This window comes from Euleptes europaea, chromosome 9 (assembly GCF_029931775.1).
Source record: "Euleptes europaea isolate rEulEur1 chromosome 9, rEulEur1.hap1, whole genome shotgun sequence".
NCBI classification, from domain to species: domain Eukaryota; kingdom Metazoa; phylum Chordata; class Lepidosauria; order Squamata; family Sphaerodactylidae; genus Euleptes; species Euleptes europaea.
Window position 1 is genome coordinate 66,665,271 of NC_079320.1, and position 23,956 is coordinate 66,689,226.

At 43.7% G+C, this 23,956-nt stretch overlaps 1 protein-coding gene across 1 annotated transcript in view; it reads right to left on the minus strand.

Annotated features, from left to right (window-relative positions):
* Positions 1-7,148: 7,148 nt before the first annotated feature.
* The window catches only part of PDGFRA (platelet derived growth factor receptor alpha), a 41,968-nt gene continuing 25,160 nt past the window's right edge, over positions 7,149-23,956 (minus strand). Inside the window, exons 14-22 of the mRNA XM_056855086.1 lie at positions 20,119-20,272; positions 19,122-19,288; positions 16,106-16,221; positions 15,643-15,765; positions 14,017-14,128; positions 12,479-12,578; positions 11,068-11,173; positions 9,407-9,642; positions 7,149-8,307 (exon numbers count right to left, since the gene is read on the minus strand). Coding sequence (XP_056711064.1) covers positions 8,160-8,307; positions 9,407-9,642; positions 11,068-11,173; positions 12,479-12,578; positions 14,017-14,128; positions 15,643-15,765; positions 16,106-16,221; positions 19,122-19,288; positions 20,119-20,272 — 1,262 coding nt within the window. The 3' untranslated portion in view covers positions 7,149-8,159. The remainder of the gene's footprint in view (positions 8,308-9,406; positions 9,643-11,067; positions 11,174-12,478; positions 12,579-14,016; positions 14,129-15,642; positions 15,766-16,105; positions 16,222-19,121; positions 19,289-20,118; positions 20,273-23,956) is intronic.

Below are 23,956 nucleotides of genomic sequence, written 5' to 3' on the forward strand. Positions count from 1 at the left end.
ACAGCAGAATCTGATGGTCAGAACTAAAAATGGTAGACTGAACCACTTCGGCTGCAAGGGTGTGGTGCATTTGGGATTGGGAACCTTCCCACATCTTTTTTAACTTTTGCATTTTAAAAATATATATGCTGGGGTATGGGAATGGGGTCTAGCCAATTTGCTTCTATTGTGCCAGTTTTTTTTTCCCTAGGAGGGAGTGGGTTATTTTAAAATGTGAAGAAGCATTAAAAAATGTATTCCCCACCTGCAACCGAAAGCAGTATAGTCCTAACTCTAACTCGATTCAGTTGATGGAGTGTTAGATGTATACCAGGGAGATGAAGGTTCAGATCCCCTCTCAAGCATCACAGGGTGACCTTGGGCTAGTCTCACTCTAGCATCACCCACAGGGTTCTTTGTGTGCGCATGCACATATCCTGGGGTGGCCAGGTCCCTCTTCACCACCAGCAGGAGATTTTTGGGGTGGAACCTGAACAGGGCAGGGTATGGGGAGGGACTTCATTGCCATAGAGTCCAATTGCCAAAGTGGCCATTTTCTCCAGGTGAACTGATCTCTGTCGGCTGGATATTAGTTGTAATAGCAGGAGATCTCCAGCTAGTACCTGAAGGTTGTAATCAAACAACGGCCTACAAGTGCTATCAGGAGTATAGAATTCAAAGTATGGAACAAGACAAATATTTCCAAAATAGGAAAACAATAATACAAATCTTGCTTTTAGGGAAATATATTGAGAACAATTTTCATACAGTCATACTTCTTGAGCAGAAAAATATGTAACAATGGGTCTAAACAAGACCCCAAAATTTAGTACAAAGCAAAACAGTGTGAAAATATACAGGCACAAAGGCTCAATTCTTATTCAATCCGTTTCAATAGAGTCCATAAATATTGCATCAGTAAGCAACGGAAACAAGACGTAACACAATGGAGATCCGATATAATTCCATTTCGTGTAAACTTTCTCAAGCCAGTCTTTCCGTGCACAATTCATTCAAAGCATGAAGGAGTGTACCTTTCCTATGTATTTGGACAGCAAAGTAAGACGTACCTGAAGGTTGGCAACCATAACATATCCATATGTGCTTGTTTGTGCGTGAGAGAAATGTATATTGCCTTGAATTTCTTGAGCATGATAAAAATGTAAGAGGAGGAAAAATGAGGGGGGAAAATCTTCTGCAGGCATAGTTTACTCTGAAACTGGACATGTGCGTTCCCGATTGCCTAGCAGGGACTGAAATGGTCTGGCTACCAGTAAATAGGTCACCACAGAGTGGCTCTCATCAATATCATAGGCAAAAGGGAGAAAACAGACATTGCAACATCTAACCTTTAAAAAAACTATGTGGTCAGAGAGTTAAAGGATGTATTAGGCCCTTACTAGTCTAATGAAGCAGCATGAAGCAGACAAGTTAAACAGTGTGGTGAGAGAGTAGGTTAAATGAGGCTAATTTGGCAGAAAGGAAAGCCACATATTTTATTTTTCAGTTATGGGAAAGTGAGTCACATGAGTCATCCCCATGCCAAATGCATTGCTTAAATGAGTGTGTGTGTGTATGTGTGTGTGCGTGTGTGTAAAGTGCCGTCAAGTCGCACCCGACTTATGGCGACCCCTTATGGGGTTTTCATGGCGAGAGACTAACAGAGGTGTTAGTCTTAAACGAATAGCACAATGGAAAGCACAAAAATGCATCCAGTTTGATGTGTCCATGTGCTTTTTCAATAACTGTGTGCTGGGTTCCTTCAACCCTTAAAATGAGAATTAGTTTCAAGACTGCATGATTAGCTGGCACCGCAGGTAGCCAACGAGCAAGCTACTGGTATCCTACACAAACTTCTGCACACTGGGAGTGCACAAGCTCTAGATCTTCTCCAGATGTTTCAGAAACAGACTTTTGTATGCCTCAAATAAGCAGCCATGTTTACAAGAATGACCAATGGCATATATACATTGTCTCCCACAACATTTCCCTTTTCTCTGTAATATGATCTAGCTCTGAGTCACTGAAAGAAGCTTCAGCCACAGACCCCTTTGCTTACTTTCCTGTCTTTGTTTTCTTGAGTTTGGCACCACTGCAAGAAGAAATGAGTGGACAACATGGATGGACAGAGCAGCAGCAGGGGAGGTGCATCAACGATGTCTTCTTTTGACACTTCAGAGCTTCTGGAGTCTCCTTTCTTGAAAAGATCTGGCAAAACTGTGCATGACATGGGACTGAATTGTGCTCAGATACAAAAGCTAGGCTTGCCAGCTCCGGGGTGGGAAAAACCTGGAAATGTTGGGGGTGGAGCCTGAGGAGCACAGGGACTGGAGAGGAGAAGGACTCCAAAGCGGCCGTTTTCTCCAGGTGAACATTTCTATCGCCTGGAGATCAGTTTTAATGGCCCGCCAATCCGTCCAGCCACTCGGGGGCCACAGCTGTGTGTGTGTGTGCAGGTGCGCGCACGCAATTACAGCACTTCTGGTTTTACCTCTGGAAGCTCCGCTTCGCCACAGCTGCTTTTGCACTCAAACCCCCAAAAGTCCCTCCCAAAAGTCCCTCCCTCCTCAGACTTCGCCCCCAAAACCTCCCGCCAGTGGCGAGGAGGGGAGTGGCAACCCTACCCAAAGGACATTACATTCTGCTGATTCTGCCTTGGTTGTCCCCAGCCCTAGAAGTAAGCGGCTGTCCTCAAATAGAGCCAGGCCTATAATTAAGGGCAGCTGCAGGTATCATCTGCTGGACTCCCTACCCCCCCCCCCTTTCCGGCTTTACCGAGTTATACATTATGGGGGAGGCTCTGTCTAGGGTTGCCAGCCTCCAGGTACTAGTGTAATGCCCAGATATAAGGGCTGGGGTAAAATACTATGTACTCATATGCACACACATGGAAGTTTTGGGGAAGTTGGCATCCGGGAGCCATGAACCAACAAATCATGCTCTCTGTGCCTGGTACGGCCTTTCACCAGTAGAGAGCTCTGAATTACCTTCATCCTTAGGAATGTGTTTTCTACTTCCAAGATCACAAGACCTAGCACTTGTTTAGAGATGCCTTCGGGCAATATCTATAGGCTATGGTAATTAGAGTGGAGTAGACACCTAATCTGCATGGGTGCTTTTGTGTATCAATCTGCTTGTCAGCAGCCATGGGCCTGCCCCATGCAAATGCATAAATGATACTGAGCTTCCTTTGTTTCTCGGGTGAGTAACCCTGCATCTTGTCTGTGGGTTATTTCACCCCAGGTCTGTGTTTAGCTAAATAAAGAACTGTTGCTTTTAACCTCCTCCTAGTTGTCTTTATTGGACTCTATAAGACAACCAGGCACTTCACTAGCTAGATATCTCCTGCTATTACAACTGACCTGCAGTTGATAGAGATCAGTTCACCTGGAGAAAATGGCCGCTTTGGCAACTGGACTCTATGGAATTGAAGTCCCTCCCCAAACCCAACCTTCCTCAGGCTCCGCCCCCGAAATCTCCATGTATTTCCAAACCTGGAGCTGGCAACTCTAGCTCTGTCTGCCTGCCAAGCATTCGGCAGCTATTAGACTTTTAATTGAGCGTCATATATTGTTTTATTGTAGGTAAGATTGCTGGATTTTGTTTTAATGATGTTGGATGTTTTTAATAAATATTATTGTGTTTTATTTATAATTTTACTGTTGTTACCGGTCCTGAGCCCAGCCTGGCTGGGGAGGGTGGGATAGAAATTTAATTATTTAATAAATAAAACAGTCCTGGAAGCTGCATTTTTAAACTAAAAAAAAATCCTGTTAGACAGAGGAAGCTGTAGCATATAATTGAGCCCTAACACTGCAGTTCTGTGCACACTTACTGGGGAGATGAAATTCAATTTCAATACCTTTATTGGCATACCATCAAGCAGTCGATCAAATAAAACCAACCCTCTAAATATCATTTAGAGATGAAATTGAAATTGATGGAAATAAATAAACATGCATAGGAGTTCTTGGATCACAAAGCTTATATATGCTTATGGATTATATAGTTATTCAATGAATGTGCTCCGATAGTTTTAAATAAACTGGACTGAACTGAAGAACATACATAAAGTGCCGGCTGCACAGAATAAAATAACCCACTGTGAACAAGAGAGTAAAAACATCTTAATTTTCTTTAAATTATATATCATTTATTGAAATATAAAGATCTTAATTTACATGTTTTGAAAAGACAAAAATAAGAACAGGGGCATTTGCATTATTACCCTTTGAACCTATGATCACTCCTTCTAGCTTGCTGTTCTCAAAACATTTTGCAATACCACCTACCGGGAGACACTTGCATTTTTTTTTTATCATTCTAAAATATAAATTCTGGACATTTAAAAGTGCAACAGTTAGAGTGCCTGTGGAATATATCACAGTTTTCTTTTTTAAAAAAAATCATAAACAAAGGCAGTGATACAGCTTGTAATACATGTTTTGGCAGTACTCTCAAAGTCGATATAAAAATACATATATACATATTGATGTATAACATCACCTTATCTTTTGTCCCTCGTTATGTTGTAGGACTGTTTTTTGTACATTTGCAGACCACATTTTAAAGAACGGATCAGCCGTCTGAAATGGGAAAGTCGTGTTTCACATGTAAAAATCGATTGTCATTATACAAATACTGAAACAGGCAGAAGCTGGGCATTTCTCTACTTTGAAGACTTCACCACACTGAGCCACAACAGAGAAACACCACACTGGGCCACAACAGAGTACTAGCTAAGAATGTTATTAAAAAACCCAAAAACATTATAATCCAGATATTTTTTCAGACTAGTATTTGTCAACAGCCCCCTGCCCCCCGACTGTGTTGACTCCATAAAGTTGTCCAATGTGTAGTGTATTGCAGCATCAAGAACAAACATTTTCATAGGATTATAAATCTAAGAATTGTTTTGGTCCACGCCTGGAGCTTGGCTCCAAACCAAATAACCCCAGCCGAGCTCCTGCTAATCGGTGTTGCGCACTTCTAGCAGCGTTGGGAAATGACGCGAGAGAGCGCATAGCAATAGGCATCCCCATTACAATGCTGCTGGGGACATGCATCTGGATTGCATCCAGATGTGCAATGCAACATGAGTGCATACGTCTGACCTGCAGGCATACATCTGACCTGCATGGCCACACATATCTGTGATCTATGAGATACAGAATAAAAAAACTTCCAACAGAAAAAAAAGAAATCAAGGAAAGACCGTAGCTTATTCTTTAGTGGTGTGGTGGTGCTGGAAAGTGCTGTGAAGTCACAGCCAACTTATGGGAGCCCTGTGGGGTTTTCCAGAGATGAACAGATGTGTTTTGCCATTGCCTGTCCCTGTATAGCAACCCTGGACTTCCTTGGTGGTCTCCATCCAAGTACTAACCAGGGCTGACCCTTCTGAGCTGCCAAGATCTGACAAGACTGGGCTGGCCTGGGCCACCCAAATCAGGGCCTTTAGTGGCTAGTATCATTACAACAGGAAGGGCCAGTATGCAGAACTCTAGAAGGCCTGATTCATGTGCAGCAATGCATGAGGAACCTTTCAGTAAAAATGCAAGTAGGTAAAGGCACGTGCATCTCCGATAGTTACACAATTGAAATCAAGGGACGTTCAGGCAGAATAGAGAGAAGTTGCCAAGTCCCTGACTTACTCATTTTGCCAAAGTAGCTACATATAAACTTGTTGTGTTTCGGCATTCAGAGTTACAAGGAGTTATCTGAGCCACAGTTTTCCCTATGGAAACAAACCAGCCGAAAGAGAGCACATTTCAGACTAACTGATTTCAATGGGGAAACTAAACACAAACTTAACTACTTCCCATTCAAAATGAAGGGCCTTTCACAGTGGCATCCTAAACAGAATTATACTCTTCTAAGCCCACTGACTTCATTGGTCAGAGCGACCGCCCGTCTCTGACTTGTACCTGATTGCTGCTCTATACTAAGCAACACCGAGGGGCTCATATTGCACAGGAAATCCAGCAACTCCCCATGTTGGTCCAAGTCCAGCTTACCTGATGCCCTGATTCAGGTCTGGTATCTTGATTTCTTTACCAGGTCTGAGCCCAGGTGATGTGTGTAGCAGTAGCAGACTCTGATCATGTGCAGAGTGGCTTTCCCTACCAGTGAGCAAATGCACTTTAGGACTGAGGAACATGGCTTCAAGAGCGAACGGCGCAGCTCCTAGGTTGGTTTAGCCCTTGCCACTTCTCCTTATAGATATTAAGCACTAGGACTATAATGATAATGAAAATTATAGAATCTCTTTGATGGGACTGATTCCAGGGAGAGAGCCCCACAGACTCTAACAATGCCACAGCCTAAAATCATAAAACAGCTTCCACTAGGGTTGCCAGCTCCGGGTTGGAAAATACCTGGGGGGTGGAGCCTGGGGAGGGCGGGGTTTGGAGAGGGAAGGGGCTCCAATGCCATGGAGTCCAATTGCCAAAGCGGCCATTTTCTCCAGGGGAACTGATCTCTGTCACCTGGAGATCAATTGCAATAGCGAGAGATCTCCAGCCACCACCTGGAGGTTGACAACCCTAGCTTCCACTGAGATGCTCTGTCAGAAACAGAAGAAATGCAGATTAAGGAAGAGCTGATCCAAAACTCTTTGTAACAAAATGTACACAAGACCCAGTGTTCTTCGGGCCATTTCACACACTACACAGCCAGGATTGTTCATGGGTGTGCACTCTACAGGGAACTGCAGCCAATCTGGACAATCCCACTCAGCGCACCTGTACAACACATGGATGTTTTCAAACACCTAGCTATTACATTTGCATTATAGTTTGTTACTTGTAAGCTTTAAAAAATAAATGTGTGAAGAGACTCATAAAACAATTGTTTCACTCCGGATTCAGTGCCCATTAAAGAGGCTATGAGAGATTCCTGTTGTATCCCTCGATAAGTAGACCTGACAAGGACGAAAGATCCAGTTTCTCATCTATTAAAACTGGATAATTGAACTTCTCTTGCAAAGTGGCTACATACTTAATTGGAAACCCCAGGCTCAGAAAAGAAGCTTTTTCAGAAAGCGCATTTGGCATATCAAATCAGTCACAGGTAGCCCAAAATGAAATTTCAGGTGGGCAGTATGTTTCTTGGACACTCCCAGTAGCCTTGCTATTGATTGATTAGCCACACATCCATTGTACAGTAACTGGAGAAATCTGGTTGCAAATGGGAAATTTTAAAAATAACTTCAGCTGTTTAAAAGTTCCACTAGCAATACAAGAGGATTCACGAGCAATACAGATTTATCATATTACGAAAGCCATACTGCTAAGGATGGGAAATTATATCTGAATTCCATAGAATACACTCAACTTTTCCTATGTACTGAACTAGTTTTAATTCACCAAAGGTATTAATCAAATAGAACAGTTGTTTCTTGTAAATCAGAAAAATCTTTAGTTCATTAGTAAAGTTCTTCTAAACACTGTGTTTTTAATGAAGGACATTGAGTAGTTATAAACTATACTTAGTGATACTGAAGACAGTAATAATAGGTAAACAGCTATTCCTCTATGGTTATTAAGAGTCACTAGGTTTACTAAGCTATTGTATAAGGTTTGGAAATGTCTATAGTTCCCTTTTATTTGCATTAGCCTTGAAAGGTAAAATGTTACCCAGTACCAATTCCTTTGAGTTTCAAAAGTGGTTTCTGGTTTGCATGTACTTCATCTCATGAGATAGTTCAACAGCAGCTTGTGACGAGACTGGAGGGAAAAAATATGTAAAATCTTGAGTGGTCTTCTAGGGGGGGGAAGTCTATTCCATACCCATCACACAATATCCTGGTAAGGACAGGTATTTACACAGTTACGCTGGTGATGTTTCACCATAGTGGAAACTTGATCCGTCTGAGTCATGAATGCCCTTGAAACACAAACTGGATTGTCATTGACCTTTTTCTTCATCCACCTACCTATTAAAACTGCAAACAATACTGCTATGTGACAAGTATCGCAAGACGCAAAGCTTGAAAGCTGGTTTCCAAAAGTCATGTCCCAAACCAGGACAAGATCTCTGTGCCTCTGATTAGTTCATCTGATGTTGCAATCTAATAAAGTGGTTTTCCTTCGGCAGTCAAAAACGTCCATGAGTTGTATGTTGAGCTTCTTTTATGTTGTTGTTTCTCACAGCCCCAAAGATGTCCACTGCTTCCTCCAGAGTTACAGGAAGCTGTCTTCAACCAGTTCTGACGAATCCATCCCTATGTCATCAATTATGTCGATATCGTCGATGGTCTCGTCTTCTTGCTTGATGAACGTAGAACTGCTAGAGCCGGTTTCAATGGCACTTTCTTCAGACGTCTGGGAACTGTTTTAAGAGGACCGCAGAGGAAACTAATTATAAAGATAAACATGCACGGTGGAAAAACACATACTTGAGTTTTCTGGGGTCAGCAGGAGTCCTGCCTAGGAATTCAGCCAAATTACATCCATAATTTCGGAATCAGAAAAAAGCTCCCTGATGATTTACCGCTTTTATTTTCAAACGCCTTTGGGGGACTCTCTAAACATCAGCTTGTGAGGGCCAAACTACAAGTGATGGTGGCCACAGATCCATCCCGTGGCTGTCGATGCCATTTGAAAAGCATTTGTAGTTCGTTAAAAATAGCTGCGAGGCCCGGATCTGGATCAGAAATATGGCATGGTGGCCCCAGGAGCTCTCGTCCTCCCCCTGTTCAAGTGCTGAGGCAGCCGTCGGGAGGACTGTTTCTGCAACTGAAGAAACAGGGAGGAAACGAGCTCCTGGGGCCACCCAGTCTGGATCAGAGCCTCATGGCAATCTTTTTAAAAACTGCAAATGCTTTTAAAACGGTGGGAGCGGCCATGGGATGGACCCGTGCCCACTGTCTCTTGTAGTCTGGCCCTGAGTTTTCCCCAGCCCATGTGCATGTTGCAGAGGATTCTGGGGAGTGGACTGTTCTACGTTACACCATTCATACAAGGTACTGGCCGGCTTTCTTGGGCATCACCATGGCTCACTGTGGACAAGGTAGAGTCCTTGCACACTTCTACACCTGATCAGAAATTGGGGGAGAACAGGAGATAGAATTCAGTAGATCAGTTTACCCACTAGGACGGTACATGGGATGGTAAATTACAGTGGCAAGCAACTACTTATCAAGTCACTAATCAAGGATGTTAACACCAATTTGCACAAATATCTGTACAAGGTCACATGAATGGGTAGGGTTGCCAACCTTCAGGTACTAGCTGGAGATCTCCTGCTATTACAACTGATCTCCAGTCAACCGAGATCAGTTCACCTGGAGAAAATCGGCCACTTTGGCAATTGGACTCTTATGGCATTAACCCCAAACCCCACCCTCCTCAGGCTCTGCTCCAAAAATCTCCAGGTATTTCCCAACTGGCAGCCCTATGCATGGGGAACAAGGCCAGTCAACAATTACCTGTGCCTGTTTCTTTTGCCAAGTTCATCATCAGAAACAGGGTCGATATCAGGCAAGGGGATTATGTAGCCGCTGTCAGCACTGAGTCTTTGTTCATCAAACCCACTCTCTCGGTCCTTCAGTTTGTCTTCATTCTTGTAAGTGACACCGATATAGGTGTTGTCGCAATCCACTCTCATGCGCGTGACGGCAGGATGGTCGCTCTTCAGAAAGTCCAAGTGAATTCTCTCGTAACTCTAAAAAATTCATTTTTTGTAACGTCAGTTGGAATTGCTTGTGACACCTTTCCCCATCATCCTGTACCTTTGCCCATTTTGATTTTATTAAAATATTTACATTTTGCCTTTTCCCACCAATTGTGGCAAAGACCAGCCCAGCTCGGCAGGCAGCCTACTCTTTAAAACTTTGCTTAATACTGTCCCCCAGTAAATTGGGAGGGGGTATGAGAAACATTAGGTGAAAGGGGACTTGCTTTAAGTTCTTTGCTTTAAGTTCAGAGTGTTTGAGAAATTATTCACCCCACATTAGATAGGATCAGATATACTTTTTACAGAGAGTTAAACCGCAGTCCAAACCCCTGTGTTTGAGACCACATGTGATGATGCCTCTGCAACATTAGCCACCTTACAGGTCCTATGAGTAAATGGCTGTTGTTGTAAATAATTAAATGGGCCTACCTGGAAGGAACCCTGACTTAGATAGTTCAGGCTAGCCTGATCTCATCAGATCTCAGAAGCTAAGAAGGGTCTTATTTTATTATTTGTTTTATTCGATTTATACCCCACCCTTTCTCAACAAGGTCGAGCTCAGGGCAGCGTACAACATTCAGCCATGGTTAATACTTGGATGGGAGACCTGCAAGGAAGTCCAGGGTTACTGTGTAAATGCAGGCAATGGCAAACCACCTCAATTTTTCTCTCGCCTTGGAAACCCTACAGGGTCGATGTAAGTCAGCTGCAACTTGATAGCACTTTACACACACATCTGCAAGGAGCCCTGACTTGGGGGAGGGCCTGTGGCTCAGTGGTAGGGCATCTGCTTGGCATGCAGAAGGTCCCAGGTTAAATCCTCGGCATCTCCAGTTAAAGGGACTAGGCAAGTAGGTGATGGGAAAGACCTCTACCTGAGACCCTGGAGAGCCGCTGCCGGTTTGAGTAGACAATACTGACTTGGATGGACTGAGTGTCTCGTTCAGTATAAGGTAGCTTCATGTATTCATGTGATAACCCAGGCTGGCCCCATCTCATCAGATCTCAGAAGCTAAGCAGGGTCAGCCATGGTTAATACTTGGATAGGAGACTACCAAGGAAGTATAGGGTTACTATGCAAAGGCAGGCAATGGCAAACCACCTCAGTTAGGCTCTTGCCTGAACAACCCTACAGGGTTGCCATAAGTCAGCTGCAACTTGATGGTATAAAAAAAATCAGCATAGAGCCAGTATATAGTAAATATCAAGCAAATCACAATGTAACATTAATAGAACCAATATATCACAGTGGGTTAAGAGCCACGAACCAAGAAATCACCATTTGTTGTCTCCACATTGTTCTCTGCCGTGCCATACTAAACCATTTAATTCTTCCAACAAGATCTAAGAACCACTGGTGCGACAGAGTAACACATTCTTCTGGAGTGAAACCAAATTTCCAAAAGGACCAACCTTCTTGTATTCTCCAGGCAACAGATTTTCAACTATTTCACTCAAGAGGTAAAAGGAAGGTCTTTTCTCGGGCTCACTGTTCCAGCATTTGACCATGATATCATACCTGTGGATGGTATGGGAGGAAAAAAAATAGTTTTAATGACCTGAGAGTTGGGAAGTTTAAGAGGCAAACTCATGATGGAACATTAAGGTGAAGAGAGACATAACAGAAAGGCAGAGCCGCCAGCATGTCGCTCATCCTCCAGGACCCAAACTAAAATTACCAATAAATTCTACACTGGCTCAGCAATCAGTCTTGCACACCTTCTGTGCATCAGCTGAGCTGTCTGCCTTTTAACGTCTTAAAATTAGCACATGAACATTTAACTATTCATTTGTAAACTTCTTAAATATACAAAAGGGCTTTTAAAAATGTTCAAAATGGCTTTGGAGGTTGTGAGGGTTTTGAGGAGTGACGTCGTAGGGGCGAGACAGCCAGCACCATGCAAATCTGGCTTCAGCTTCAAATTCCTAGAACCACTGTTTTTGAATCTTGGGTACAAACTAGACTTTTTAAAACGTCAGATCTGGGGGAAGTTGCTTTTTCCTTCAGTCAGATGGCAGTTGTGAGGAACTAAGTTGGGTTGAGCTTAAGCCCCTTGTCCCCCCCCGTCCCCCCCTCATGCTATGGTCATCATCTGAATCACGTCCCTGTGTTGCTTGGAAGCTTAGTTCTCCCCAGCTGTTGTAGAACTGATGGGAAAGTGAGTTGGCTTGGAGGAACCCAGACTTGACTTGTTAAAAAATGTAACATCTTGTTTGGACCCCAGACCCAGACAAAGAGGTACGTGTGGATGGACAACCCATTCCTGAAGGGGGAGGGGCAGTTAGGTGGCAGCTGGGAGCAGCCACGCCATCTCCTCAGAGGCTTCCTGGCCAGGAAAAAAAATAAAATAAAACACTTTTTTAAATGTTAAGCAGGAAAATGCCCCCATTGAAAAGAGCAAGGCCACACCACCAAAAAAGGTGGCATAGCAAGGCCGCTGCTCGAGGGGGCGTTTCTGGGGCGACAGGGGTTAGGAAGCAGACGAAAGTCAGCTCTGGCCCTTGGAACGCTCAGGGAATGCCCTCCCCATGCCGGAGCAGGCTCCCGTTTTCAGGATTTCATTGCTGGCATAGCAGCGCCGGTGGTGGAGTCCCATGCAGCGGCGTGGCTTACCAGCGCTGGCATGAATGCCCTCCGTGCTAGCATGCTAGCCCGTTAAGTGTGGCTCCTAAGCCGATTCAACCCCCCCTTCAGGATTGCAGCCTTAATTCAACAAAAAAGCTTCCCAATCCTCCCCATTACTCTGTCCACATCGTGGTCTGTCTCCTCCCCATGTCACTGAGAATCAGAGATACAGAAGAGGGGCATAAAGGGAATACGTACACCTCACTGGTAGCATGATCAGGTTTTGCCATTCGGTAGCCACTTTTGATTTTGTTATAGAACGTCGAATCGACCATCATGCCGGGGTAAGGAGTGCCACCTAAAGATCAAGTAGAACAAGGAGCCATCAAACATTCCAAGAGCCACAACAGGTATTTTTTTAAATTAAACTCCATCAGAATCTTACAAGGTTCAACATACGTCTAAAACAAGATGCTACACGTTGTGAAAAACCTTATAAAACTACATTAAGAAAGGGGAGGGGCTGTGGCTCAGTGGCACAGCCTCTGCTTGGCATGCAGAAGGTCCCAGGTTAAATCCCCAGCATCTCCAGTTAAAGGGACTAGGCATGTAGGTGGTGTGAAAGACCAGTGCTTGAGACCCTGGAAAGCCGCTGCCAGTCTGAGTAGACAATACTGACTTGGATGGGCTGAAGGTCTGATTCAGTATAAGGCAGCTTCATGTGTTCATGTGTTCAAAGAAAGGTTTTGTCGTAATGTGCCCATATTCTTGCATTATTCAAATTTCATGATAGCAGAATTCAACTTTTCTTGGCACAGAATTTGGATTGCCTTGGTTTTGTGGCAGACTTTTATATCTTTTTGAAGCACAAAATACTAATAGACTTTTTCATGTTTCACCCCAGACACTCAAAAATGAGCAGTGTGACTTTTGTGCTTACTCGTCCCTTGCAAAGCCACCCACATTTACAATGAAATCTGAAGCAAAAGTTATATCCTTCTAAAACAATGTGTTTTTTCACTGTATTTATAGTCCATGTTTCTAACTCAAACAGTGCGTTCCTAAGGAGAGTTATTCCAGTCTAAACCCATTCATTTCAATGGGCTTAGACTGGAGTAACTCTCTTTAGGAATGCATTGAAAACGGATTATACAATGAAAACTCATAACAGTCCATACAAAGAGACATCTAATAAGTACAGTGCAGGTCGATACAATCATGCATGCAGACTCAACAAATGAGCAACGTACTAGGACTAGGATTACTGAAATCTGAGTAAGCATAGCATACTAGGCATGATAACTGTAGGGCTATAATGAAGAAAAATGGTACTGCATCAGTAGAAAACAATGAGATACAACAACACGGTTATATGTGCAGCAAACTGATGATACATCCTATCCATACTGGTATAATCCACAGTCCCTTTTCCTTTATAAATCACCATCCTGAACTATTCAGCTGTACTCTGTACATGAATCATATGAGCATTCATCATAACTTGTGAACAGGGCTACAGTGTTATTGAGCCAGGCTGATTGAGTCCTGGCCTTACTTTTTAAAATCATTATTAAGGGTAAGAGTCAAAGGAAAGTATGGTCATTTGGGGAAAGGATACATCCAGGTCACGTAGGGATATTTCGCACCACCCCGCCTTTATAGCTCTCAAATTAATCTTTTTAGGAGAAAATGTTTGCAAGGGAGACAGGTGGCCTCTGGGCGACGCATCTATGTAACAGCACACTTGCAGACTGCCAGTCACTAATTGAGCCATTATAGATAATTAGGGTGCCTACCAAGAGAAAATATTTCCCACAGCAGAATGCCATACGACCAGACATCACTCAATGTTGTATACAGGTTGTCAAAAATACTTTCAGGTGCCATCCATTTCACTGGAAGAAAGGTCTGCAGTGGGGGGAAAAGTCAAAAAGAATGACTGCAAATCAATCTTTAAGGAAAAGTTCACCAGCATATTTTTTACTTTTATTTACAGCCCATCTAAAAAAACAAAAAAAAAAAAACCTCTTGTTGATATTAAAATTATGCCTACCCAAAGGGGACACCCAAGGTCAACTGAAGTTTAAATTTTACAGCAGCATAAATCACCAATAGAAGGATCTCAAAGGATGATGCCAATTTGCTAGTTTCATGTTTGTTCAAATTGTTTGTAATAGACTAACACTGTTCATATGTTACTGTGAATTCATAAGCATCTATGTGTGTACATCTGCTGGTAAGGAAAAGCCAACATGCATTCACTTTATTTATTTTATTTATTATTTCATTTTATAGCTAGCCCTCCTCGGCCGAGACCAGGCTCATAAATGAAACCAGGGACCTGTACCTGGATAAATGTGCAATTTCAATCACATGTTCAGCTGTATGTGTTGAATGTACATTACTCATGAGTTGAGTAATAAAAAATCAAGTGTACACTGTACACAGATTGTGCGTACATTCACCGTAATTTGTGAACAGGGGTACTGTAAAAGCTGTGGTTGACTACAAGCACCTGACACTATTTTTCCCCCCGGGTAGTAATGAAAATATAGCCATTGATTTCAGTAGGGTGACATTCAGATGCCAATAAGATAATACAGAAAATATTGATTAACGACTTTATGAGCATTGAAAGAAATGGCCCAACAGGTTTGAGAGGAAGAAGGAGAAGGAGAGGAGTTGGTTTTTATATGTCGACTTTCTCTACCACTCAAGGGAGAATCAAACTAGCTTACAATCACCTCCGCTTCCCCTCCCTACAACAGACACCCTGTGAGGTAGGTGAGGCTGAGAGAGTGTGACTTGCCCAAGGTCACCCAGCGGGCTTCGTGTGCCGGAGTGGGGAAACAAATCCAGTTCACCAGATTAGCCTCCACCGCTCATGTAGAGGAGTGGGGAATTGAACCTGGATCTCCAGATCAGACTCCACCGCTCCAAACCACCGCTCTTAACCACTACAACATGCTGGTGTATGCTCATTGGATAAATGATTTAATTAAAGCATCTCATCAACTGATCTGGCTTGTGAATTTATTTAGATTATTAAATCAGATGCAAATCTGTTAATTTGTTTAGATTATTAAGTCAGATGCAAATCTTGACAGCTATATCACACATTTCTACAATTTTCCAGCAGATAGGCCAAGCTGGGCATGATGGAGCCACAAAAAGGAGTGTGGGTGCTTTACCATCATGTATGAGGCACAACAGTTTTTCATGTTGGTTGTGTTTAGTTTGAACAGAGGGAAAGACTAGCCTGTTTGGGGAACTGAAAGGCTAATAAGGAGAAGAAAAAGGTCCCTATTATTTTTCATCCAAATGTCAGTTGCTTTCACCCCCCAAAAAATGACTAAGGGAACCTTATACAATGCTTCAATACCAGGATGCCCTTCTCTACTGAAAGGCTAAAATATACATACACTGCCCTTGGAGACGTAGTTTGAATCATGCATGATGTCTCTAGCCAGACCAAAGTCACAGATCTTCACAATTTTTCCTTGAGCCAAGAGGACATTCCGGGCTGCCAAGTCACGGTGTACACACTGCAGAGGACATACACTGTATCAATAGATATAATAATACCATGCCATCGGTGTACATGGGGCGTATTTAAACTCTGCAGTCCCTCGCCCGGGGCAGTGGGGAGGAAAGGGCGTGCTGTGCGTGCTGGAGCCAGGTGCTGGGGTGGAGACAAACATGCCGGGTGGGGCGTGCAGCAGCTGCCCTCGCAGAAACAAAAAGAGAGGCGAAGCAGCGGTTGGGCAGGCTCCTTCTGCCCGTGCCCATGCTCCCCATGCCCGGGCTGGTGCCCCCTCTCCTTGCACCGGGGGCAACTGCCCCTGCCAGACCTCCCCCAAGATCCGACCCTGCTTAGACACTCACATTTTTAGAAGCTAAGAACTCCATTCCCCGTGCAACTTGGTAAGTGAAGCTCAGGAGGTCCAGCAAAGTGAGGCCTTCAGAATTTTCATCAGAAAGGAGGTTCTTCACATCTGGTTCTGTTGAGAGGAGGGGAAATGAATGAAAACATTTGTAATAGGAAGACATCTTGAAGGCAGCCTATTGAAGCAGTCACTTTGAACTAGCTTTGAGGATGGGCTGAGCCTTCAGCTCACGTACAGCCCTTTCGGATTTTTCTGAGAAGATACAGAGAGGGTGAGCAGATGCGCCTGCCTTACTTAATTGCAAAGACCCCTTGAGAAAGATTTGTTGCAAAATGCATGGGAGCAAAAGGGGAGTGTATTTTCCTAAGTAGCTGAGGCTGTTTTCCTGCACAAATCCAATGGCCGCTCACCTCTGGTATGCATGAAACTGGGTCAACATTATTAAAACAACAGGTCCGCTTCAAGACAGAGCTTCAAAACAAGTGACTCCCTTGTGCATTTGCATCAGTCAGTGATAGACAGCAACTATTTTTTTAAAAAAATCAAAAGCTATAGTTAGCATTTGATTTCCCTTTTGATTATAGACCTTTCCAAGAAATTGAAGGATGAAAAGATGTACCACCTACATATTATGCCACTTGTTTTTACTTTTATTCCAGTTGTGGTCAAAACCCAAAGTGATGATTTAGAGATGGCACAGCCTCTTCGACTTTCATTTGTGTATTTTCATTTTTGGCCCCGTTTAGCTTTGCTGAGCACAGTGATGTTCCTTAGCAAATATTCCTTGGGGGGCATCCAAGACCATCAAAGGGCAAATGATTTCCCGCGGCAGAAGCTGTTATTTTGTTTTGAAAAACTCTGCAGCAACAAGACTAAAACCTGGTTATTCCATTTCCCAGCTGGCTCAGGCAAACACTAAAGTGGACTAGTCTGTGCCAATCAAATCCGGGTCTGGAAAAGAGTCAGTATCTGGCATCAATAGCAGGAGGTGACCAAGCCTAGTTTGGAAGGCATGGATTGGATTTCTAAGAGAAAGGGATGAGTTAGCCGTATTGCCTTTTGCCAGCCTTCAATTGGGAGCTGTTGGTGGATGGGAGTGAATCCCAAGAAACAGCAGAGCCAAAGCGCTCAAAGTCCTGCTATATATAAAGGTAACAAAACTGACATTGCCACGTCTGACACAGGACCTCACAAGGCATAACGGGAGTGGCAGTATGGCACAGACCAGCTGTATCCACCCTGGTTGAAAGTCTGCTATTGTTGCATGCTGCATGAGAGGGGTAAAGAATATGTTCACTTTGGAGATGGTTGTGAATAACTGCTTCATATTAAACTTTCAGATGTCCTTTCCAGACATACCGACCTTTAGGCTGGGGAGGGTAGGGTAAAAGTGCAATAAAATAAATAAATAAATACCAGGAGGATGGCAACCATGCATATTGAAAGCTCACTACTTCTGATGAACACATGAAGTGGCCTTATACTGAATCTGACCCTTGGTCCATCGAAGTCAGTATTGTCTACTCAGACCGGCAGCGGCTCTCCAGGGTCTCAGGTAGAGGTCTTTCACATCACCTACTTGCCTGGTCCCTTTAACTGTAGATGCCAGGGATTGAACCTGGGGCCTTCTGCATGCCAAGCAGGGGCCTTCTGCATGACCTCTCCAGGGTCTCAGGTAGAGGTCTTTCACATCACCTACTTGCCTGGTCCCTTTAACTGTAGATGCCAGGGATTGAACCTGGGGCCTTCTGCATGCCAAGCAGATGCTCTACCACTGAGCCACAGGCCCTCCTCAATATGACATGCATGGTTGCCATGTTGACTGAACAAAGGCACGGCATGTATTTTGTATTTGTGCATGGGCTTCTTGACATGCAAACCAACCACTGGATTTTCCAGGGAACTTATCCACATATGTTTCCTTTGCAGTTACATAGTTGATAGGTACTTGAGAACTCTGGCATTGAGTGAAAGGACTTTAATTTCCTCCAGCTGCTTGTTGTTTCTTCCTGGAAATAAGTTAGATTGGTTGCATCTGGGCATTTTTAGTGATGTCCTTCCTTTTGTGAATAGACTGCCAAAGGAGGTAAGGGCAACACCTTTTTTACTATCCTTTAGGAGACCCCATATAGCAATGTTATTTAAGAAGGCCTTCAAAGATACTTGGATCTATGGTAGGCTATGCTGATGATGTTAGATTGACAGATATGGTTTGATTTTATTGGAATACTGAATGATTTTCAAATGATTTAACTGTTATTTTATGTATGTTTTGGGTAGTGCACGCAAACCGCCTTCAGCTTCAATGGAAGGCCTATAAATGCTTTTAATGAATGTAAATAATAAGTCAAAGCCACTTTTCTCTCTTTAAAGGTATAGCCTTCCCAGGGTCTGGCAACCATTTAACTAAGGGTGCATTCCTAAGGGGGGGGGCAAATTGGCTTAGGAGCTGACGTGACCCTGTGCCGATAGAAGTGCACATTTATCCCGTGATAATGAGCACAAATGCCAGCACAGGGGGCATTTCTACTGGCACCTGGGCCCACATACTCAGGCCATAGATGAGCGCACTGCCTTCCAAAATGGCTGACCACATCTGAGTGCATGCTGGGAAACTTCCATTATTACTTGACCATATGGGCAAAATATGGACAAAAGATCTTCCACCTTAGCACCAAAAAAAAGTCTCGCCTTGCACAAAATTATCATGAAAACTGTCCCTTGATCTTTCCACTTGAGTTGACAGTTTAAACTAGGGATTCATGTTGACTACACATTTTTACATTATTCAAGCACCCTTTTCGTTTCTACTAGGGTTTGGATTTCTTGAGTGTTATAGGATAGTTCTTACCATTTGAGGAAGACAGGAAGAGAGAGTTAAAAAACTAGTGCAATAATTTCTGCAATGAACTGTAGCATTTAAAAAAACACTCAGTATGGATATTAACACAGAGACAGATGAATAACTAGTTAGCCTGGCATTCAGAGCTGCACACAGGTGCACTTTTACCTACCCAACACAGATTTCTTCTTATATGAAGCAGGCCGATCGTACAGAGACCTCTGGATGTCCGAATATTTTGACCTGTCTTTCCTTTCTGACATTGGCACATACTGAGTTGTTTCCGCTTGTTTCATATCCATATATTCGCCATTATTTTCAAAAGACAGGATCACGTAGCTGAAATAAAAGCACAGTGGCAGCGTAAAGGAGCTATTGCATGGTGGGATTTAGGAGCCTTCATACACCACACTCAGTTCTATATTCATTGATTGCTGAACAAATGTAACATGGTATATTCTCTGGGGACCTCAAGATAAAGATCAAACAGCAAACTTCTTCTTTGCCATGCCTACACATGTGCTCTCAGTGGTTTTCTGCTGTTCCCAAACTTTTCAAGGAATTACAAAGAACCTACTCTCCATTCCTCCATGCCACTGGAAGCCTCACTAATGAGGAGAAAGGCAAATCAGAAGAACCCCAGAGATACTGTGCCTCAACATCTCTGAAGCCAACTATGCAATTTGGGGAAGCTTACATAGAGTTGCCAGCTCCAGGTTCGGAAATACCTGGAGATTTTTGGGGCGAAGCCTGAGGAGGGCAGGGTTTGGGAAGGGGAGGGACTTCAATGCCATAGAGTCCAAATGCCAAATCGGCCATTTTCTCCAGGGGAACTGATCTCTATCAGCTGGAGATCAGTTGTAATAGCAGGAGATCTCCAGCTAGTACCTGGAGGTTGGCAACCCTAGGAAGCTAGTTGAACACATGTGAATAGTATGACCAGGACTCTTGTTAATCTCAACTGAATGGTAGATTCATTTGGTGAAAGCAGACAGGCATTCTGGTCTTTCTAAGGAAATAAGTTCTATTGGTGTCAGTTGATACAACTTGCATGAATGTACTTGTAGGATCAGAGTCTTATACTCATCCATGCAAATATCTGGGTATATCCATATGAATTAATAATTGCAAGGTCAAGCAATGTGTTCTTTAAAAAAAAAACAACGTACCTTCTAGTACTTTCGTCAGCCGAATTCATTCCAAAGATGTCCAGATCTTTCTTGAATTTTTCAGGATTTCGGCTCAGAAAGTTGTCTCTGTTTTTATGAAGGTAATTCACCAAGTCTCCATAAAAGCAGTATTCCGTAATGATATAAATTGGACCTAGCACGAGAGACAAAACAACACTTAGCATTTTGCCATAGCTGGCTTCGAAGGATAATGAAATCAGGCAGTTTCTAGGCCCTGTCTCCACCGTAAGGCCCATGGCCTCAACAGTATTTCCCTCTTCACTTTGCAGAGAGTACAACTAGAGAGGCCAACCTCCAGGTGGGACCTGGAGATCCCCTGGAATTGCAGCTCATCTCCAGACTACTTTGTAGGGAAGACTCTATGGCATTAGACCCCACTGAGGCCCTATCCTCCCCATCTTGGAGCCCAGCAGCAGCAGCGGTGATGTCTGGAAGCTGCTGTGAGCCCAGAGTGGCTCCCATTGTCCACTGCTGCCATGGCCAAGAGTTAGGGTTGCCAACCTCTAGGCACTAGCTGGAGATCTCCTGCTATTACAACTGATCTCCAGCCGATACAGTTCAGTTCACCTGGAGAAAATGGCCACTTTGACAATTGGACTCTGGCATCGAAGTCCCTCCCCTCCCAAACCCCACCTTCCTCAGGCTCCACCTCACAAGCCTCCCACCGGTTTCAAAGAGGCACCTGGCAACCCTACCAGGAGTGGCTCTTGATGTCTGCTGCCACCACGGATGGGCCTGGAGCGGCTCCCCGTGTCTGCTGCCGTTATGGTCACCACCAGGCTCCTGGACTCCACTGCAGCAGCCACTGCTGCTGGGCCCCTCTCCAACTCCTTAATAGTAAGTTTAATTGGGGGTGGGTTTAAATACCCCCCTAAATGATTGTTTTAACTTTTCAGTTTTTTCTGCAGATTTTTCTCAGGGTCCCTTGAGTCTGCAGGAAAATCTGTTTTAGGTAAGCGAGGCCCCGATCCATGGATATAGGTATCCGCAGATGGGACCACATGGGAATATATAGATTATAATGGCATGGAGCTCAAAAACTACGGGGTCTAGTGAACTCCTTTTCATGTGCAGTATCAGACTCTATCTAGCCCAAATTATAGTTTGTTTAACCTTATTTAGTTAGTTAGTTTTATCCCTGGCCAAGCTGGGCTCAAGGCGGCTCAGTAGGGCAAAACAAGCTGGATGTCAAAGGAATTTAGTATGACCATACTATGATCGTAGTGACATCATTTCAATTATTTATTAATGTACTATTTACAATGCTATCCAGCCCAGTTTAAGCATGTTTAAGGCTCATAAGAACAAATGAAAAGCCCTGCTGGATCAGACCAAGGCCCATCAAGTCCAGCAGTCTGTTCACGCAGTGGCCAACCAGGGGCCTCTAGGAAGCCCCCAAACAAGACAACTGCAGCAGCACCATCCTGCCTGTGTTCCACAGCACCCAATAGAATAGGCCTGCTCCTCTGATCCTGGAGAGAATGGGTATGCATCATGACTAGTATCCATTTTTGCTAGTAGCCATGAATACCTCTCTCCTCCATGAACATGTCCACTCCCCTCTTCAAGCCTTCCAAGTTGGCAGCCATCACCACATCCTGGGGCAGGGCTCATCTATTTGAATGGCAGTTAAAAAGGTAAAGGTAAATGACCCTGTGCAAGCACTGGGTCATTCCTGACCCACGGGGTGATGTCACATCCCGACATTTACTAGGCAGACTTTGTTTGCGGGGTGGTTTGCCAGCGCCTTCCCCAGTCGTCTTCCCTTTACCCCCAGCAAGCTGGGTACTCATTTTACCGACCTCGGAAGGATGGAAGGCTGAGTCAACCTTGAGCCGGCTACCTGAAACCAACTTCTATAGGGATTGAACTTAGGTCGTGAGCAGAGCTTGGACTGCAGTACTGCTGATTTACCACTCTGCGTGCCACGGGGCTCCTGAATGGCAATTGACCATAGGCTTAATGGAAATTAAAGAGCGCAGCCTTCGTTGGGTTACACCCTTAATCATTATATGTGGAACTGGAAGGCAGATCACTAACATGTGATGGTCACTTTATGTCTCTATTACTCTGCAAAGCAAGAGTGGGTGTGACATTGAGTGCCTTGGGATAGATCCAGCTAGCTTTTCTTGCACTCTGTCCCAATTCTCAATACAGTCCCAGTTCTCAATACAGTCCCCACCTTTTTGGATGGTCAAAGGAGACCCCTTCCTTCCTTTTTCAGCAGTGAAAAAGCTGGTTGAATCCAACCCAATATATTTACAAAAACCAAACAAACCCACAATTGTTTTTCCCCCCTTAAAGGTACTTGGTGTTGCTTTTTTGCTGCCTTCAGTATCTTTTTGTTTGTTTGTTTGTTTGTTTCAAACATTTTGAAACTGACATCTAAACTGATTGAAGTTTGTTTGAATCTACAGTCCTGCTTTCACAAAAGAAAGGGCAAATTACCACCGTATTATTATTTATTGTGGACAGTGCTCTCAAAAAATGAACTCTCCATAAAAATGATGAACAGCTGGCAATTCTAGTCAGTAGACTTCTGAAGGCTTGTGGGAAACCAAATACCCACTCTTCCAAAATATTATGGGTTGAAACCACACTTTAGCTTTGAGCAAAGTGCCCAGAGGATGAGTTTACCAGCGGGAAAGGCACAAAATTGCTACGTCTTTCCCCTTCATGAATTGCTATACTTGGATTTGCAGTAAATGGAAAAGACAGCAGGTGACTTCATGGATTTCAGATTATGGAATAGAAGAATGCACAGTTAAATTGTGGAACTCCCTGCCCCAGGATGTGGTGATGCCTGCCAACCTGGAAGGCTTTAAGAGGGGAGTGGACATGTTCATGGAGGAGAGCGGTATTCATGGCTACTAGTAAAAATGGATATTAGTCATGATGCATACCTATTCTCTCGAGGATCAGAGGAGCATGCCTAATATATTAAGTGCTTTGGAACACAGGCAGGACAATGCTGCTGCAGTCATCTTGTTTGTGGGCTTCCTAGAGGCACCTGGTTGGCCACTGTGTGAACAGACTGCTGGACTTGATGGGCCTTGGTCTGATCCAGCATAGCTTTTCTTATGTTCTTAAGAAGTCGGGTCTGCTGTGCTTTGCTTTACCCCAGATAATTTAAGAGAATAAAAGCTATCTTTTCATTTTTTTTTTTAATTTTGCATTTCCCAAATTTTGAGGCAAGCCTACAACATAATTTTTGAAATCCTTTATTTTAAAAGCTTATACAATTATTTAAAACAATTTAAATTATAACACTAAAACAGCATTTATAACCACCCTTTAATTGCTATAGGCTTGTCTAAAACAATGCTCCCTCCAAACTTCCTAAGTGCCAAAGAAGAGATACGATGCTCTATTTCTTCCATTAGCTCATTCCAAAGCCTTGGGGACTCCTAAAAAGATCCTGCTCTGCCCCTGCACCATCCTGATTTTCTTGGACGAAACCTTTAGCCGAGTTCTGCCTACTGATCTCAGTTCACTGAAATGGGGTGGGAGTAGTTCATAAGAAGAACTACCTCTGAGAGATGCATGTCCTACGCGAGAAATGCCAAAACCAAACACCTTGAATTGGGCCTAGAAGCTTACTGCCCTCTTGAACTGAAGGTAGCAGGCAACTGTACCTTTCTACAACTAGCATGTGGACTCTACTTCTATGTTCTGATGGCATGCAAGGACAGCTAAACAAAGCCACATTGGCCAGGGATCCTGGAGGTTTTTTGCCATCTTCTGGGCAAGGAGCAGGGGTCACTGGGGTGTGTGGGGAGAGGTAGCTGTGAATTTCCTGCATTGTGTAGGGAGTTGG